The sequence below is a fragment of the Odocoileus virginianus genome, chromosome 3, assembly GCF_023699985.2.
Source record: "Odocoileus virginianus isolate 20LAN1187 ecotype Illinois chromosome 3, Ovbor_1.2, whole genome shotgun sequence".
NCBI lineage: Eukaryota > Metazoa > Chordata > Mammalia > Artiodactyla > Cervidae > Odocoileus > Odocoileus virginianus.
In genome coordinates this window covers 90,480,161-90,498,269 of record NC_069676.1, presented here as the reverse complement: position 1 = coordinate 90,498,269, position 18,109 = coordinate 90,480,161, and the positions used below count along the sequence as shown (strand labels likewise).

The window sequence follows — 18,109 nt, the reverse complement described above, 5'->3', positions numbered from 1 at the left end:
TATCTGAAAGTTTATTTTGTCCAACAACAATCTCCTTTGTAAGGAGTCTGATGGAACCACAGTTCTATGGGTACATGCCTCTATCAGAGGAGAGGTTATGGTAGGGGCAGAGGAGGGGACACTATTTTTGTGGTCCTCTGACCAAGCTCAGCAGCAAAACCATTTAGTCAAACGTGTAGATGGGTGAGGAGAGGAAGAAGAAAGGTTGTGGGACCGTGGAGAAGTGGGTCTGTGACACTGGAGGGCTGGTGGCAGAGCTGGTGAGGAGACAGGTGGGCATTCCCTCTGATTTATCTCCTCGTCCCAGGTAAAGAAGAAGCCCATAGAGGCTGAGTTTGGTTCAGGAACCTGGAGTCACCCATGGAGATTAGCACTGCCTTAAATAGAAGTGTTTGCAGTGTGAGTGTAAGTTCTTCCAGGATGGTGATGCAAGCTCCAAGTATAAAACACTTGTTGCTAGAGAAGGATTTAGCTGTTTTCTCGATTTCAGCAGGGTTCTACTTACATAGCCAGTGTCGCCAGCAGGCGAGTGTTCCTTTAAGGAATGAAGGGGACAAAGGGATGCCCCGAAGATCTGCACTGCCTCTCCCAGCACTTGGCTGACTGCCTCACTTTCTTGTATTCTTAACTTGTGTCCTCTTCTTCTAAAATAAACCAACTGAGAACTTCTGTGTTGCTTCTCACCAGTCCACAGCCCATCTTAAGTGCCATAGGTGTTATCCAAAGAGTGTGATCATAGCATTGCTTCAGCTCTTTCTCTCTCTCCTTTTTTTGGATAACCATGGAAGCCTGGGTAGGGCATGTCAGTATGGAGCAGAAAGCTAAGCCAGTGTTTGCTGAAAAAAGCATGATCCAGAGAACTGGCCCAGTCAGCTGAAGCAATGCAAAGTTCAAGGATTATATAAAATATTTTAAAATTTTTTTCACTTATTTTTCTTACATGTGAGAAACTGACAATTCTGAACATTTCAGAAAGCTGAAATTCTAATATAACAAAATGACAATTTATGTTTGTATCACATTTTAATTAAAAGGCATTACTACTTGTATTTTTACTTTATCCTCCATGATGATTCATGTGAAAAAATATATTAATAAAAAGCTGCCAGGAAACAGACTGAATGGCCCTTAAATGAACATTCCACTAAAAAGAAGACTTGGAGTTAAGCAGCAAATCCTTTTTACCTGAACGGAAGTAGGCTAATTAAATTGCTGTCTGCACGATCATGAAAAAAACGGCGGGATAAATGTCATGTGGAGTGTGTTGCTTTCCCCCTTGATCTGCTCTGCAAGCATTTCAAAGCAAAAACTTTTCCAGCGTTAAAAAGAAAATGGGGAAATTCAGTTTCTAGCTTATGGACTCATTTTCCTACTTTATCCACAGAAGACAATCACTAAAGAGGGCAGAGAGGAAAACGGGCTGGAGTCACTGGCTGGGTTATGATGATCCGGCTGCTTCTGAGCTCATCCTCCTGAAGCACTGTCAGGAGGGCCTCTATTTTTATCCAACTTTCTAGGTAGCAATGGAGAAATATTTTACATTTCGTTCAACAGCAAAAAAAGGCAAGTGCATCATTAGTGAGGGAATATCAAATAAGGCTCAAGAGTCTACTGTGCCATTCAGAGTCTCTGCATTTTGAGCATAAATATGAGCCAAATAAAAGTGTTCGGAGGTCTCTTTCAATTAAAAAGTTTGTAACTTTTCATATGATTTTCAAATAATTTTCATAAATAATTTTAAGAACTACTCATGGAACTTAAAAAGATTTCTAAGTTCTATCACAGACTCCTAGATCCGAATTTGCAGGATGGGCCCATGGAGCATTCTCTAGATCCTTACTATTCCAAATGTGGTGCCTGGACCAGCAGCAGTGGTACCACCTGGGAGCTTGCTGTTAATAAAAAGGCAGAATTTTGAGCCTCACAGCAAGGCCAACTGAATCAGAACCTGAATTTTAACAAGATCTTCAGACGATCTCATTGAGACAATCTTGAGATGATCTCAAACATTAAAGTTTGAGAAATGCTGTTCTGGGTGATTCTGAATTTCATCGATGGCCAAATAACACTGATTTAAAAGAATACTGTGTCCATATAAACACAAGTAAAATATAAATCACTTTCTTTAAAACAAAACGTTTGTTATGTAAAAATGCCCAAACAGAATGATTTTTAAATATAGATGGATCAGAGTTATTATGCAACATGTAGATGGAGTAAGAACAAATTAATGGCTTAAGTCCTGAAAACAAAACAAATATTAAAACACAACAAAGACTGAAGTTCATTTTGAGAACAATTTCCCAAAGTTTCTGAAAGTGGGAATACCTTTGGCATATTGGAGAGGGCAATGTGTCTGCTCTCTCTTCTTATCTTGATGGAAAAGTTGGCTTTGAACAATGGTTCATCAAAGCAAGGGAAAGCCATTCGTGCCTCGGTTGGCTCAAAATCCGTTACTGCAATCGTTCTACGAAAAGAAGTACATTCCAGTCAGAATACACAAGTGAAATCATAAAAGAAAGGGAAAAGAATTTTATCTTCAGAACACAGCTTATAAAACCTGGAAGTGATATGTTTGATTTCTCAAACTATAATCTTAGTGACTCTTAGTTTTTGAACAAAATGAAGGTAAAATTTGTTTAGCAGCTGCCAATCATAGTAATGCACTGTGCCAGGTACTCTATTTACATGATTGTCTTCATATTTATGGCAGATAAGGATATTGAGGCTCTGAGAACTCACTAGGATCTTTACCTAGTATTGACACATTGCTGAGATAGTGAAAGGTTGTTGCTGAGCTGTGAAAGACGCCAGGATTCTTGGCCTCTGGAGGAGAGGAATTCAAGCTGGGGCCTGTGACAAGGCTTGATCGCTCAGAGTTTTTGTGTAATAAAGTTTTATTAAAGTGTAAAAGAGATAGAGAAAGCTTCTGACATAGACATCAGAAGGGGGCAGAAAGAGTGCCCCCCCGCTGCTGGTCTTTAGCTGGATGTTATATAGCTACTAGCAGGCTGCTAATTAGAGAAAGGAAATGTGTCACTACTCAGAGTGACACCAGGCCCCTCACCCACAACATGCATTTTGAGATAACACTGGCACAAGCTGAGTCATCCCAGGCCATGAAATCTTGAAAGGTAGGTTTCCAAGCAAATACATGGTTTCATTGACATAGATTAGGAGAGCAATGGTGTGAGTAAAACTTACTGGTTTGTCAAGTTGGTTCTGAGTCTTAGGTGGAACCAACTTGAAGACAGAGTCTAGGGTAAATGCATAGTTCATTAACACAGCTTAAGAAAAACAATTCCATAAGAAAAATGCATTGGTTAGCTCATGGTTTGAGAAAAGTTAAGTTCAGGTGGAACCAGGTGTCATTATGGCAACACAGAATTTTAAAAGAAACCTCTTTTAAAACTTGTATAGAAAAAGGAAAAAAAAAAAAAATCTAACACTTGTAGTTTGTTTTCTCCTGCTGCTTAAGAGAGAGATTAAAAAAAAAAAAAAGTCTGACACTTGCAGACTATTTCCTCGGTTTGGAGACCCCTGACCTTCCTGCCTATTACCCTCTCGACAGGTACGCCCCATTTGACTTCAAAATTGACTAGAAGTTAGTAGTTTAGTATCATCACTAAACCTGAGTGGATCTCAATCAGCCATTTGAATATTTGTGAGGTGAGTGATGTCTTAGGTTGTGTTCCCAAGAAGCAGACCCTGATTTATGAGAACATGCTGCCAAAGGGACAGGAAGTGGAGGAAGCAGGAGAGGGAAGAGGAAGAAGTCAGGCCAGGTGACAGCTTTAGCTTCATCCCTGGGCAGCTCTGAATGGAAACTACATCTTCAACTTTCCTCCTACTAGAGGCAGGAGCTGGGCTAAGGTTCTTCCTGGAGGACCCAAGCTCCCCTTAGACACTTCTAGCTCTCTCTACTTGCCAGCAAACCCAGCTCCAGTCTTCAGACTATAACAGGTAGGTAGCTACCCTGGCAAGCCTCTGTACTCCATCACCTTGAAGATTTTGAAATGATATAATTACAAATTTATTCTTCGGACTTGAAGACTTTAATTAGGAAGCAAACCTAGAGAGCATACTTCCACTGGAGGAGGAGGGCAGAATAGAAAATCTCAAGGGACAGAGAAAGGGTGAGAAGGACCAGGAGAGAAATAAAGAGGAGCTGCTAGGATAATTTTTGCCACAGTTTAATTCTTTCTCTACTTCAGACCAGAAAAGAAAGGCTGGGGATCTAAATATCTTTTCTGGGGCCTTGATATTACTTGGATTTGGTAGCAGGTTCTACACATTAAAAGGAATCCCAAGTACCTGGAATAATTTTTATTAATGTGGAATTTTGGTTTAGAAAGTCTAACACTGGAAAAGTCAAAAGTTTAAGATTTTCTTTGCTATTTACACAATTAATTTTAGTGCTTCATGCAAAGTAGTGACTTCCCACTTCTCAAAGAATTAGTGTCGACTGAATTATTTTTGCATTTTAAGTTGTGTGTGTGCACACATCTGTGTAAATGAGAAAAAGAGAGACAGAGAGGTCATAAAATTCCATTGACATTGTCCTGCAAATCATCCTACATGTTAAGACTTACTAGGTAACTGAGTATGAAGAGAGCTGACAAGTTAATCGTAGGAAGAGTTGGAAATAGTCTTTAGTTAATTATGGAAAGTAGTTACTTTTTAAGCTGCTACTCTAAAAAACTACCCTCTCTGCCAACAAAGGTCCGTCTAGTCACAGTTACGGTTTTTCCAGTAGTCATATATGGATGTGAGAGTAGGACTATAAAGAAAGCTGAGTGCCAAAGAACTGATGCTTTTGAACCATGGTGCTGGAACAAACTCCTGAGAGACCCTTGGACAGCAAGGAGATCCAACCAGTCCATCCTAAAGGAGATCAGTCCTGGGTGTTCATTGGAAAGACTGATGCTAAAGCTGAAACTCTTAATTCTTTGGCCGCCTGATGGGAAAAGCTGACTCATTGAGAAAGACCCTGATGCTGGGAAAGATTGAGGGCAGGAGGAGAAGGGGATGACAGAGGGTGAAATGGTTGGATGGCATCACCAACTCAATGGACATGGGTTTGGGTAAACTCTGGGAGTTAGTGATGGACAGGGAGGCCTGGCATGCTGCGTTTCATGGGGTTGCAAAGAGTTGACTGAACTGAACTAAACTGGTCTCCCTTGTCTCCCTAAATGATATCCTTAAAATGTATTTCCTTTAAGTGAAGGTTTTGTCAGTTGAGAAAGTGAAACAAATCATCACTAGTCCTGTGGTGCCTCAGTGAGAAGTTGATAGTTTTCCTGTCCAGTACTGTGGCAGACCTGAGAACAGACCCCTGAGAACTGAGGATAGCGAGGGGAACGCATTTCCAAGGGGAGGGCAAGAGTGGGCTGGGGAAGGGCTGTCCTCGGTGGACTGCTGGGGGCTGCGGGGTGCGTGCATGAGTCCCAGAGGGCAGTGAGCACCTGGGGTGGGGAAGGGGAGAGGAGACACTGAGCTGCTAAAATCCCTACCAATACCCATTCCCCTTCTTCAGTGTCAGTGGAATCCTGATTTTGTTCAGGAAGGCAATGTCTCTGGATAAAAGAATCATTTCTCCAGATTCTCTTGCAGCTTGGTGGGCACATGACCCATTCCGATCTATTTGGAATTACTGGATGAGAAAGCTTGGGAAAAGGTGTCAGACTCAACTGGAATGTCTCTTTTAGCATTTTTCTCTTTCCCATTTCCCTGTTTTCCTGCCTGGAATGTGAACTTGATGCCTAGAGGTGCAGGAATCATCTTGTATTAGGAGGAAAGTCATCTGCCAAAGATGGCTAAGCAGGAAGATAAAAGGATCTAGGTCTTGGATAACATTAGTGAGCTCTGGAGCAAACCTGGGAGGCCCTGCTTCTGGATTTCTTGTTGCATGAGAAAGACACCCTCTTCCCGCTGTGTGCCAAAGCCATCGTACTGGGGTTTCTCAAGTTGGCAATTGAAAGCAACTGATAAAAAGAGGAGAGCACCGAAACCAGATGCCTTTTACCCCTGAGATGGACCCTGGCCATGGAACAAGTCATCCTCTCTGTGAAGCATCCTTGATTCCTCTTGCCTTACATAACCAATGTCAGCAAATTCTGTTTTACCCTTCTTCGGAACAAATGCCGAATTCAATCATTTCATAAGAAGCACTACCAGCCAGTCCAAACCAACATCCTTTCCGACCTGAACAACTGCAATGACCTCCTGAAAGACCAGTTTGCTTCTACCTTTTCCTTTCTAGAATCTACCATCAACATACACGTTATCTTTATAAAGCATACATCACATCAGAACTTTCCAATGATTCCCGTGGTCCCTGAGTCAAAGCCTAAAACAAGAGGCTCTAAGTGTCTGCATGATCTGGCCTCTCTCTCCTACATCTCTCCCTCACTCACGCTGGCCTTCATCTCTCAATTACTCCTGCCTTACAGACTTTGCACTTGCTGATGCCTTTCCTGGGAACACTGTGCACTTAGGTATCTTCAGGATTGTCTCCTTTAAAAAAAAGTTCAGATCTCAGTTTAAATGTACTGCCTCCATAGTAAGAACTTCTCTGACCACTCAGCTAAATTATTCCAAATTCCTAGTCTATATCCCACTACTATACACTCAGTGCCTAGAATGGTGCCTGGCACATAACATGTGCTCAGTATGAGCGATGGAATAGACCATATTTCTCAGTTCTTCAGCTGACTTGTTCCTGCCTCCTGGATCTGAGTTATGCTGTTTCCGGGCAAAGTACATGATCTCACTTCCTCCCTCCCAACCCAGATCTTACACACATTTCCTTTTGGTCTCAGATCAAGGCTCACCTCCTTTGAGAAGCCTTCCATCCTTTAGCTCTCTCTGCACCCATCATCATTTCCCCTAGTAGATAAGCGTGTCAATCTTGTCATAGTCATAAACTGGCCTTTCCTCTTGGTTATTTTCCCTCTAGCAATTTATGCCTCTTCATTCTGTCTTTTCATCTTTATTGTGACTTACTTTAGGAATTGCAGAGCTTCTCCTTCTGAGTTTTCGGGTTTTTTTTTTTTTACTTTTCATAAATGACTACTGAAGCATGCTCCTGGTAGAGACATAACCTATGAGGAAAGTATTACAAAAGACTGTAAACAGCTAGAGCTTCCTCTTACCTTGTTTCACCACCAAGAGTTCTGTACGTGCTTTTATAAAAGCCTTCAAAACCATCAGCTAGCTTGGCCTGGAAGTCAATAGCCACGGAGTATCTCAGGTCAGCCCTAAGCTTCTCTGGAACCAGCAGGGCAATTTGCTGATGAGCGGGATAACTCAAAACAGTTAGCCTTTCCCCTGGTTTCCTGTACCTCACATCCTCCTCTGACTGAAGGGAGGCATTTATGATTTCAAGATCTTTGCTGTGCAAGACAATGAACTGGGTGGCATCTCGAACCAAGACTTCGATCTTCTCAGATGCAACAAAGTCCAAGGAGGTGAGGTTTGGGTGAATGAGAAGGTCATAGTGGAGGGGAATGACCACAGTGGGGAGCCTCAGCTCATGCCAAGGAAATATTTGCCCATTGGTGGCTGCTGGAAAAGCCTCAGCGTCCTTATTGAACTCATCAATAGGTGAACTTGTGAACTGTGGACAAATACATTTTTGGGGCATGATGACTGCTGAGCAGTAAAATCCTATGTAAATATTAAATACTAGTTTTCTGCATGAATTAGCCATGACAGAAGAATGGAATACTAAATCAATTTTCCGGAAGATGAATGTTCAGGCTAAATCTCATAGTTCTCCCCAGCAAAGTGTTGGCTACAGTTAGGTCACTCAGTATCCAAACAATATGTTCCAATAAACAGATTTAATCTAGAAAGAAAAAAAAAAAAACATGTATAGCATGGAAATAAAAACACTCCAATTCATAAATAAAACCTTAAAACAACAAAAGGATATATGTGAATGGGGAAAATCTACTTTGTCATAATGAGGCCAAATCTCCACAAAATAAAGTAGAAAGTGAGCTATCATCTGGTTATTACAAATAAAAATTTTTAGAACTCAAATGAAAGGACTCTGCCTTAAAATTGGATCTGTGGAATCCCCTCTGCATTCCTGTGCAATGACGAGATGGTAGGTGTGTAAATTCATTGCATGATGAACATTTTTAACATTTGCCCACATCATTTCATGAGTGTGTTTGGATAGCTGAAAGTAAGCTGCACAGGTGTCTCTATTTCATCTTAATAAGTCACAAAGAATATTCAATATTCTTGGGATACTAGTTATTACTATTGCTAATGGCATTGAATTTCACCTCTTTTGATAAATAAGGTTATGGCCCTTTTCTGAAGGGCCCTATTCTATAGCTGCTGGTATACAGGATGCTGTTAAACCTAACTTTTTATTTCAGTTTATTTCCAATATATCAAAAACCATGGAAATAAATTTTGATTTATAATATTCAAACTGAGAACATATTTAAGTTACTTGGTCTTCATCACAGGCTACCTTTGAAAATACAAATCAAATTGAACTCACTGCCTCTATAAATAAAACTAAGACAATTTCTTATTGGAAGGGTAACACTACAAAATATATACAATAAGGACAAACAATATACATTGTAATTTAGGTGTTCAGCTCTGACACCCACCCTGCCACCTGCCTCTATTTACCTCCTCCCAGCTTCACCCTAAACCCATGAATGGCTCTCCATTTCCTTTTTTTAAAAATCAGTAACACATTCTCTTAAATTAATTGTCTAAAGAGTTGCTGCAATTTTCCACTTTGCAATATCAATGCAGATCAACAAATATTATTAAAGAAATGAAGAAAATAATGGTTAAATATCATTGAATAACAACACTCTCCCCTCTTTTTAATACAAGCATTACATTACTGCTACCAAATCCTAATTTCCAAGGGCTTCTGATACATAAAGCCATAACTGGTCAATTAGCTTGAATTTCTGATGATTTGAAAAATGAAATTACTTGTTTGTTAGGTCCCAGGCACGGGAATCAGAGTGCAAGATTTCCAATTCTAGCACCATGATACTTACACTGAATGATCTTGGGCAAATTTTCTGATTTTTTTTTTAGCATCAGTTTCCTCATCTATAAATAGTGTAATGATTTGCATTAACATTGGAAGAATTAAGTGAAATAATTCACATGAAGAATTTGGTACAGCACAGCAACTAGCATACAGAAAGCATGTGATGAATGTTAACATTAAATTATTGTCATTGTTATAACTCACATTCTCTGGCTTAAATTGTGGAACTTCTCCCCCACGTGTAGCGGACACATCAAAGGAAAAGTGTATATATATATATATATATATATATATATATATATATATATTTCTTTTTTGGTAAGAGAAGAGAGAAAGGCCTCAACATTTACTCCTGTGGCCTTTAACTTTAGAACTGGTAAGAACTTTAAAGGCTGGCTAGTACGAGTTCTCAGTGTCCAGATAAAGAAACTGAGGGTGAGTGTCGCTCCCAGAATCAAACAGGAAGTCTGAAGCAGAATCAGGACTGAAATACAGCTCTTGGCCCGTTTGTCAGTAGAGTTTCCCTTATACGGTGCTTTGCTGCATTTGAACAAAATACCTGGAGATAGAAGATCCAAGAACTGCAGCAAACATTTGGGGAAAGCTAAGAGAATCTCCAAAAGAGAGTGAGTCAGTCAGATGGATTCTTAAATCTCATCCTAACTGCACATTCGTCCTAAAACAGTAGTACCAGATACACCCACCTCCCCCAGATCCCCGGCTTAGATTACAAGAGCTCCTCAATACAGAAGCTTTATACCATCTGTTCAGGTCATTATTCTCACTGAAAGATGAGAATTTTAAGACAGATTCGAGAGAAATGTTGTTGTGTTACCTCAATCCACGTTGCTGCAGATTTGAATGGAGGGGAACTTATCTCTGCTTTCACTTTCTGTTCCGGCAGAACTTTGCATAACTGCAATGAACAAGCAACTTCAGAGTAAAAGTCAGACCACGGCCAGGCCAGGTAGGACTCCAACATCCCAGCGGCGGCTGCTCCTGCTGTTTTATCTTCCCCAGCCCCGTGTCCCCAGGTGTAAAACCTTCAGAACCTAGTTTTGCTTTGTTTTGATGCTGCATTATTTTAAGACACAGTACTGAATTCCTCCCCGTGGTGTATCCGTATGTCTTGCCACTCACACTGTTCACTGAACCCAGGGTAGATAAGGTGTGCCGGGGAAGCTGAAGACTCAGGAAGTGTGGGGACAGCAGAGGTTTATTCTCTCTGGGCAGCAGCAGTAGCAGCAGCAACAGCGAGTCTTCAAAGAATGCTGATCTAATGTTGATCTACTAAGACAGACAAAAGTGGCCCGTGGCCAAAGGGGCACGCCGGCCCAGTGCTAGCAAGGTCAGCGATAGTGCTGTTTACAGAACATAAACAGTATGAGGCCGTGAGTGTGGGGCAGGAGAGCCGGACCCATCCTGTGTTCTCAGTTCATTCCACGCCATATTACGGTGAAATCTGACCTTGGTCCATCCCCTTGGAACAGAGGACTCCCAGCCAGTTTTAATGGCCTTTAACAGAGGCGCTAGACCCCCCTTTCCTACGTCTGAAAACTACCTGCCTGCTGGGCATCCAGGGGCTGTTTCCCACCTTTAGGTCTCTCCATCTCTCAGGAGTCTTCTCTTCCTCACCCCCCTGTCTCTGGACAGAGAAAAAGCCTCTGCTCTCTGCTCTTTTCCCACATTTTTCTTTCCCTCAGAGAATATGTCCATCCAGGAGTTTCCTCTCCTGCCCTCACCCATCCCACAGTTCTCTCCCCCATCTCCCCTTCCAGGTTCTGCTGCCGCAGTGCCCAGAGCCCGATGGACGCCTCGGCACGGATATTCTGCTAACAACTCACGCATTGTCTTTTCCCCAGACTGGCGCCTTCCGCCGCTGTCCATGATTTGGACCACATCGCTGTTTTGTTTCTGCTCCACCCTCGTTTGCTACCAAGTTCTGTTGATTCTTCCTTCTTAATCTCTTTGTATCCAACGTAAAAAAAGTGTTCCCCACAGTCAAGAAAGCAGGCCAGGGCCTCATCACTCCTCACAGTGGCCTTCGAACAAGATTTGCTGCTTCTCAAGACAAGTCCTTGCAGTCCACTCATTCGGTGCCAGCCAAGCAGATTATCTCAGACACTGCTTGATCATGGTGTGGAGAAGGGCGTGGCAACCCACTCCAGTCTTCTTGCCTGGAGAATTCCATGGACAGAGGAGCCTCATGGGCTCCCGTCCACGGGGTCGCAAGAGTCGGACACGACTGAGCGACTGTCATGCCCTCACACTCACTCAGTCACTCCATCACGCCACACCCCTGGTCCAGGCCTTTCCATGGTTTCTTCCCCTGTTTACACACAGAGTCAGTTCCATGTGGAGGCCGTGCGTGGCCCACTGGCCGCCTAAAGGCCACAGGCCCTCTTGCAAGGCCTGTCTGGGGTTTTGCCTAGATCCTAGTACGTTAGAGGGCCACACACACACACACACGTTTTCTCACATGAAATGTAACAGGCTTGGCTCATATTGTCTTTAGGCCTCCTTCACACACTGGTTTTCATGCCTTCTCCGAGGTGCATCTCTGTATGTAACCTGTGCTTTGGTTTAACGTTCAAATCCTGCCATGATTAAATCATACTTAGCTCTCAAGGCTTCATTTCTTTTCTCTTTTTATATTTTATCGTTCCAACCCTAGTAAAGTAGAAGGAGCAAAACCAAGAAGGTGGCCTATTCCTAGGGCCAGAGGCACAGGCCTTGATGGACTCCCTCAGAGGGGAATTTCCTGTGGTTAAAGGGGTATGATGGGGCAGGCCGGTGGATGGAAACGGGTGACTGGGGTGAGTGTTAGTCGCTCAGTCATGTCCGACTCTTTGCTACCCCATGGACTGTAGCCCACCGGGTTCCTTCGTCCGTGGGATTCTCCGGGCCAGGGTACTGGAGTGGGGTGCCATTCCCTTCTCCAGGGGATCTTCCCGACCCAGGGATCGAACCTGGGTCTCCCGCACTGCAGGCAGATTCTTTACCGTCTGAGCCACAGGGAAGTCTGGGGGTAAACGGGGTGAAAAAGAGGGGGCATCATGGGCCAGTTCTCGGAAATCTCATTTTGCAGTGGGGGGGGGGGGGGGGGGACGATGAAACAGTGCAGCAAGCTGGGAGTGGTTCTGTGACTTTGTTCACAAGACCCAGCCCAGTCGTGTGTGTCTGTGCGCGCAGAACTCTCCCCGACCCGTGAGAATGGAGGTGCTGACAGGATGGAGAGAAGAGGCCGTCAGATTGGGCTGCTGAGTTCCAGGAGAGGAAGATGAGTAGGGTCCGGGTGACGTCACAGTGTATTATTTAAAACTATTTCTCACCAAAAAGGGTTTCCAATCCTTTTATTTCCTGATAAGAGAATAGCTTTGGGTTGTTTGACACATAGAATCCACACGCCACTCCCTCCTGGTCTTCTGATCTGTCTCTTGCTCAGAGACTCTCCTTTTTGGCTCCAAAAAGAGTAGCCATCTTCAATCCACCCCTTCCACCATCCAGCCTCTATCCCATTAGCTTGTTCTCTTTTTCCTTAGTGCTTATCAATTCCTGAGTAACTACGTGTTGATTTATTTGTTTTATTTGTCTCCCTCCCAGAACATGGGCTTCCCAGGTAGCTCAGTGGTAAAGAATCCACCTGCAATGCAGGAGACATGGGAGACCTGGGTTCAGTCCCTGGGTCAGTCAGATCCCCTGGAGGAGGAGATGCAACCCACTCCAGAATTCTTCCCTGGTAAATCCCATGGACAGAGGAGTCTGGCGAGCTACAGACCATAGGGTGGCGAAGAGTCGGACAGGACGGAGCATGCCACTATAAGCGCTCCTTGCTGGCGGGGAGTTTGTTGGCTCTGCTTGCCTCCTAACACCCAGAGCCTAGAGCAGAGCCTGGTGTATGAGACCTTCAGGAAACACATGTAAATATCTGCTGGACAGGTGAACGCATTTGCAATACTTTTTGTTTTCTCTTTCTAGATTGCCCTATGCATGCCCCTTGCTTCCGGCCAACCAGGGAACTTTCCATTTCTGCACGAACCCAGTGTTCCCTCACCTTTACTGAGGCTGCCACTGTGAGCAATTCGTCTTTCTCAATGTCCCCTGGGTAAACTTCTCATTGCCAGGCAAATGCCTCCTCCAGGAAGTCACCTTGGATATGACACATGCTTCCATTCCAGTCCCTAACTGCAGGCACTTGTTGAGTCAGTTCTATCGGCCCTGGCTTTACAAAGTCCAATGCTTGTTCTTCACGTCCTTCCTTAAAATATCAACTCCTGAAGAAGCCTGGGGCCAAGCACTATGCCTGCATCTCTCTCCAGCACCTCTCAGAGCATCGCACACCTCGGAGACCCTCAACAAACGGGTGAGAGTGAATGAGTTGAAGTTTCCAAAGAGCTGGAACGCATTTTTCAAAATGCTCAAAGTTTTTTTTTTTAAATTAATTTTAATGGAAATCTTTCTCTTGAATATTACAACTATTTCTATCCCCTTAGGATAGCCCCAATAGATTTAAAATCATAGTGATCCAAGTTTTAAATTACAAACTGGACCTAGAATCAAGAGAATTGGACTTAAAGTCATCTTCTGAGATAACTCATTTCTTTTCCAAATTAGAGGCTTGAGCACTTTCCTAATTATTACATAGGATTATTGTCTATTTGGAGAAGGAAATGGCAACCCATTCCAGTATTCTGGCCTGGGGAGCCTGGTGGGCTGCTGTCCATGGGGTTGCAGAGTCAGAGACGACTGAAGTGACCTTGCATGCATGCATGTATTGTCTATTGGAATCAATTTGGGGTAATGTGGAAGACAGTTTATAAATGTTTTATAAAATAAACTCTAAACTTGTTGACATGTATCAGCTACCTTAATAACAATAAACAGTGATTCTATTGGGTTGCAGTAAAGTGCTGCCCTTGAGGCAAATGAAATGGAATAAATACTCCCATGTTGCTGCATCTTCTGAATTCTTAAGGATACTATGCAAAGTTTATTCCAGGCCCCACATTATCATCAAATTTTTATTTGCTCTTTGTTGTTGCCTTCAGCCGTCTTCAGCTTTCTCCCTAGACCTGTGTCCAGACTGTCCCTTCTATAGGGCTGCAAGGTGAAAAATCAGCAAATGAAGCTAGCCGGGCACTATTTCAGACACCCAGATGCCATAAGGATTATTTTCTAGTGCTGCCTGTGTTGCAGGTGGGGGGAGTTCAGGATAAATGAAATGATAAATGGCCTCCTGACAAATGCAATGTCCCTGAATCTCCTCCTCCCTTTCTGCCATTGAATTTCCTCCCCTGGACACAGCTCTGCGTTTGTCCAGGCTAGATGCTATCATGCTGAACACCCGCCAATTTACAGTCTTAAAATCACTTCCTCTTTTCTGCCTCTCACTTCTTTTCTGAAGGATCTCTAAAACTCTGTTGAAAGCACTTCACGGAAATATTGTTATGTCTCTGTACAACTTCAGATAAAACGATAGCAGAATCTATAACATGGTTTTAAAATTTTTAATAGAGAAAGAAAGGTTTCTGATACCACAAAGACCCAGGGTCTATGCAAAATACAAGGTGGGACATTTTATCGTGAAAGCCTTTTATAGCTTTTTAAAAATTCAGCTTCAGCAGAAAATTAAATAAGCATAATAGTAGAATTTTAGGTCAGTAACTGATAGAAAGACGGCTTTCCAAAAATTTAGAGCTTTAGTAAGTCTTACACAACATTTACTAAAAGTAACAACAGAAGGCTGCAAAAATAAAAGCAATCTTGCATTGCTGAAGTCGAACACAAATTAAGCAAAGCTGACTGAATCCCGAATGATACACAGGTGGGTGAATGCATGGATGCGAAGCCTGCAGGTACTGGGGGCTGACTGTGGTCTTTGTGATACCATTTCCTAGCAGGGACTTGAGTACCGCAGGATCTTGGTGTCTGTGGGGCTCCTGGAGCCAAAGCCCCAGGTATGCCGATGGGTGGCTGTACCCACATTTCAAATTTTCATTTACTAACCAAATGAAAATTTCTGGTGCTTCTGGCATTTTCCAGTGAAAGATTATCTAAAGAATGACACATTTTCACACATGAAACAATGTTGCAAAATTAGCCAGTGATTCTGTGCTTACTTGTGCTAAAGTATGTGTTACATACTTTATTTTGAAAGGAAGATTTTGTGCTTCCAACTGATAAAACCAACTGATGTAAATGAGTACTGCTTGGCTTCCCATTACTAAGAAGACTTAAAAAGTCTGTAAGAATTTCTACTCCGGCCACTAAGGAGTAGTAGGGACGCGGATTAACCCTCTCACTTTAAACACCACCTCACCCCCACCACCAAAATGGATAAAAGACCGTTTTCAGGTAAGTGCAGGCAGCGATCCCCAAAGATGCAGGCAAAGGCGGTCAGGGCCGCATCTGTCCCAGCTGAGCGCCCTGAGACGGGTTCCTCGCTCTGTGCAGAGAGGGAAGCCCGGGGCAGAGCCCGGGGCAAATTTTAGGTCGAAGGAGAGCAGCTGAGTTTGGGAGGCCAAGAAGAGGAGAGTTCACCGCATGAATCCAGAGAGGACAGAGCTGGAGAGAGAGAGAGAGAGAGACTGAGACAAAGAGAGGGAGGAAGGGAGAGAGCGCGCACTTGGGAGCCGCGCTCCCTTTGCGTATTCAGCTGATCTCTCAGCTGCACAAACACGTGCGGAAAACAGCCCGAGGCTGAGCCCCCGGAAAAAGGTTAGAGGCTCAGGACGCCGCTCCGGCCCAGAGCTCGGCGAGTGGACGGACCTGCACCCACCGGTCAACCCGGAGAACCTCGAGATCTGCGGGCCCGCAGGTAAAGTACCCAGAGGGGCCTTGCCTCAGCAGTGGGGAGCAATTGGCTCTAGGCAAAGCCCTGCTTCGGTCCCATCGAACAAACCTGTTTTTAGAAAATTAATTTTGGGTTGCCCCTGGTCTTCATGGCTGCGGGAGGGTGTTCTCTGGTTGCAGCGAGCGGTGGGGGGCAGGGGCTCTAGGCACACGGGTGTCAGGCTGTGGTTCTCAGCAGCTCCACTGCATGCGGGACCTTCCCCGGCCTGGGATCAAGTCCCATGGCCGACTGTTATCCGCTGCTGCCCCCAGGGAAGTCCCCGTGGAACAAATCTTAAAGGCAAGATCCGAAAGTATCACACTGTGTCCCGGGGTAACCGGAAATGGGGTCTGGCTGCTCACCGCTCAAAAGCCGACGAAGAGTCCAGGTTGATGGGAAGGAGTTTGCTTTATTTTGGATGCCAGCGTTGGGGCAGAGGGGAAGCGGTGCGGGGTGTGTGTGTGTGCATCTTAGCTTGCTAGTTCTTACTCCTTGATGCTTTAAAGATGTTTTCATGTATTTTGTCAGTGTTTGTTGTTGCCTTCCGTGGGAGGAGGTTGGTCCCTCCCCGCCAGCTCCCCCAACTTCCCTTAGTCTCAGAAAGGCTCTTACAAGAACTTTTGCTTGGATACCATCCTCCTTTACCAGAACTGTTTCAATCTGGCTAGATGTCTGATTACTTTGTAGTAGCTCCCCAAAGCTGATGGTCAGAAGACTGAGTAGTTTTCATCCCTCTCAAGTTTAATCTTTCCTAACTCAACACGCATAACCTTCAGCTCTCTCTCTGAACTCTCCAGAGAATCAGGTAACCTCATCCTTCATATGAAATTGCAGCTACAAACACCCTGCGCTCAGTCCTTCTTGCAGCTGAATTGCTCCTGCCCCCTTGTTTTATGGGAATTCTCAGTCTACCTGTTCACTCTAGTAAATCTGTAAACTATGTAAAAGTGGGTGGGCTCATGGTTACACTTTGGAAATTATGTTAAGTAAGCAAATTCTGTTTTATCCAAGAAGCATTAGAAGCTTTCTCTTTCCACTGATGTACCTTGCTTATACATACCCGAAATCAGTAATTGGTATACAACTAGACAGTGTAGAGTAGGGAATGTAGAGTAGGAAAATTAATTTTTTTAGAAATAAATTTATCAACCAGAGAAGTCATGTGTTAGTGTTAAGGCCATTTATGTGTACTTCAATACTTAGCCCTCTGAGCTTTAATACTTAACCCTCTGAAATTAGCAAAATAGCCTTGTCACCTTGCTCTCAGAACAAAGCAACCCTAAATTTCACATCAATGTCATCCAGTAGCCAGCCAACAAATTCTCTCGAGAGGAGACCAAAAGCAGCGGTAGCGTCACCTAGCGGTGACAATCGCAGAGGATCATTTTTCATAGTGCTTGCTGGCCCTCCAGGCAAACATACATCCTGTGGTAAATCACACAATCCCAAAAGCAATTGGACGCATTCATCTAGTGTGCAGCCCAGACCTAAGATAATCAGATTTATAGGCTTGGATTTTTGACATGTGGGCTTGAGAACTAGGGATGAGAACTTACAGGAGTCTACTACTAAACATAATTTGGATACTTGAATAACTGTGCTTTGGAATTCTAGCTTTCATTATATCTGTGGGGACGTTAGAAATGAAAGAATTGGACCTCCCTTCAAACCTGTCCTGGTTGGTTGCTTTAATCACATTTTTTAAATAGAAAGTTTTCTACAAGTTGCAGATCTTGAATGATTTTTCCTGTGTCTGCAAGAATACTCAGAGACCTTTTCCATTATTTGGATAAGAATTTCACTTGTTTTGAAGATAATAAGGAGGACTGAGGAAGTCACATGTCAGTTCAAGGCAAGAAAACCTAGCATTATCTCAGGGACCACACTCTTATCACCCCTGCTGTACTTGTAATTATTGGCAAAAAGACCCATAGGAAGAGTTCTGGAAACACAAAGAACAAAGGTGAAATACTAAAATAAAATATTAGCTTTAATCCAGGATTCTTTTTTCTTCTGGAGAGAAATATACTTTTTATTTTTAGCTCCAAATATGCTTTTTTGATATTAAAAAAATTGACATGAGAAATACTTACCTTTTTCTTCTCTTTTTCTTCCTCCTTGTATTAATAATAATTAAAAAGCTAACTTGCATTGCCTTCAATAATTTTATGTTCTTCTCTTCATTTTTTCCACCTTCTGTTTTTCTCTGGATCTTTCCTCCGATCAGCGGTGGAGGC

The 18,109-nt window shown here is 43.3% G+C and overlaps 2 protein-coding genes across 4 annotated transcripts in view; one reads left to right on the top strand and one right to left on the bottom strand.

Annotated features, from left to right (window-relative positions):
- ERAP2 (endoplasmic reticulum aminopeptidase 2) overlaps positions 1–10,197 on the bottom strand; it is a 44,411-nt gene extending 34,214 nt beyond the window's left edge. The window contains exons 1-3 of the mRNA XM_020875470.2: positions 9,876–10,197; positions 7,155–7,849; positions 2,329–2,467 (exon numbers count right to left, since the gene is read on the bottom strand). Of these exons, the coding sequence (XP_020731129.2) occupies positions 2,329–2,467; positions 7,155–7,711 (696 nt within the window). The 5' untranslated portion in view covers positions 7,712–7,849; positions 9,876–10,197. The remainder of the gene's footprint in view (positions 1–2,328; positions 2,468–7,154; positions 7,850–9,875) is intronic.
- Positions 10,198–15,285: 5,088 nt separating this feature from the next.
- The window catches only part of ERAP1 (endoplasmic reticulum aminopeptidase 1), a 132,697-nt gene continuing 129,873 nt past the window's right edge, over positions 15,286–18,109 (top strand). The window contains exon 1 of one of the 3 annotated variants that reach the window (XM_070465849.1): positions 15,286–15,394. In XM_070465849.1, the coding sequence (XP_070321950.1) occupies positions 15,373–15,394 (22 nt within the window). In that variant the 5' untranslated portion in view covers positions 15,286–15,372. The remainder of the gene's footprint in view (positions 15,395–18,109) is intronic. The other 2 variants (XM_020875457.2, XM_070465850.1) reach the window with 2 other exon arrangements.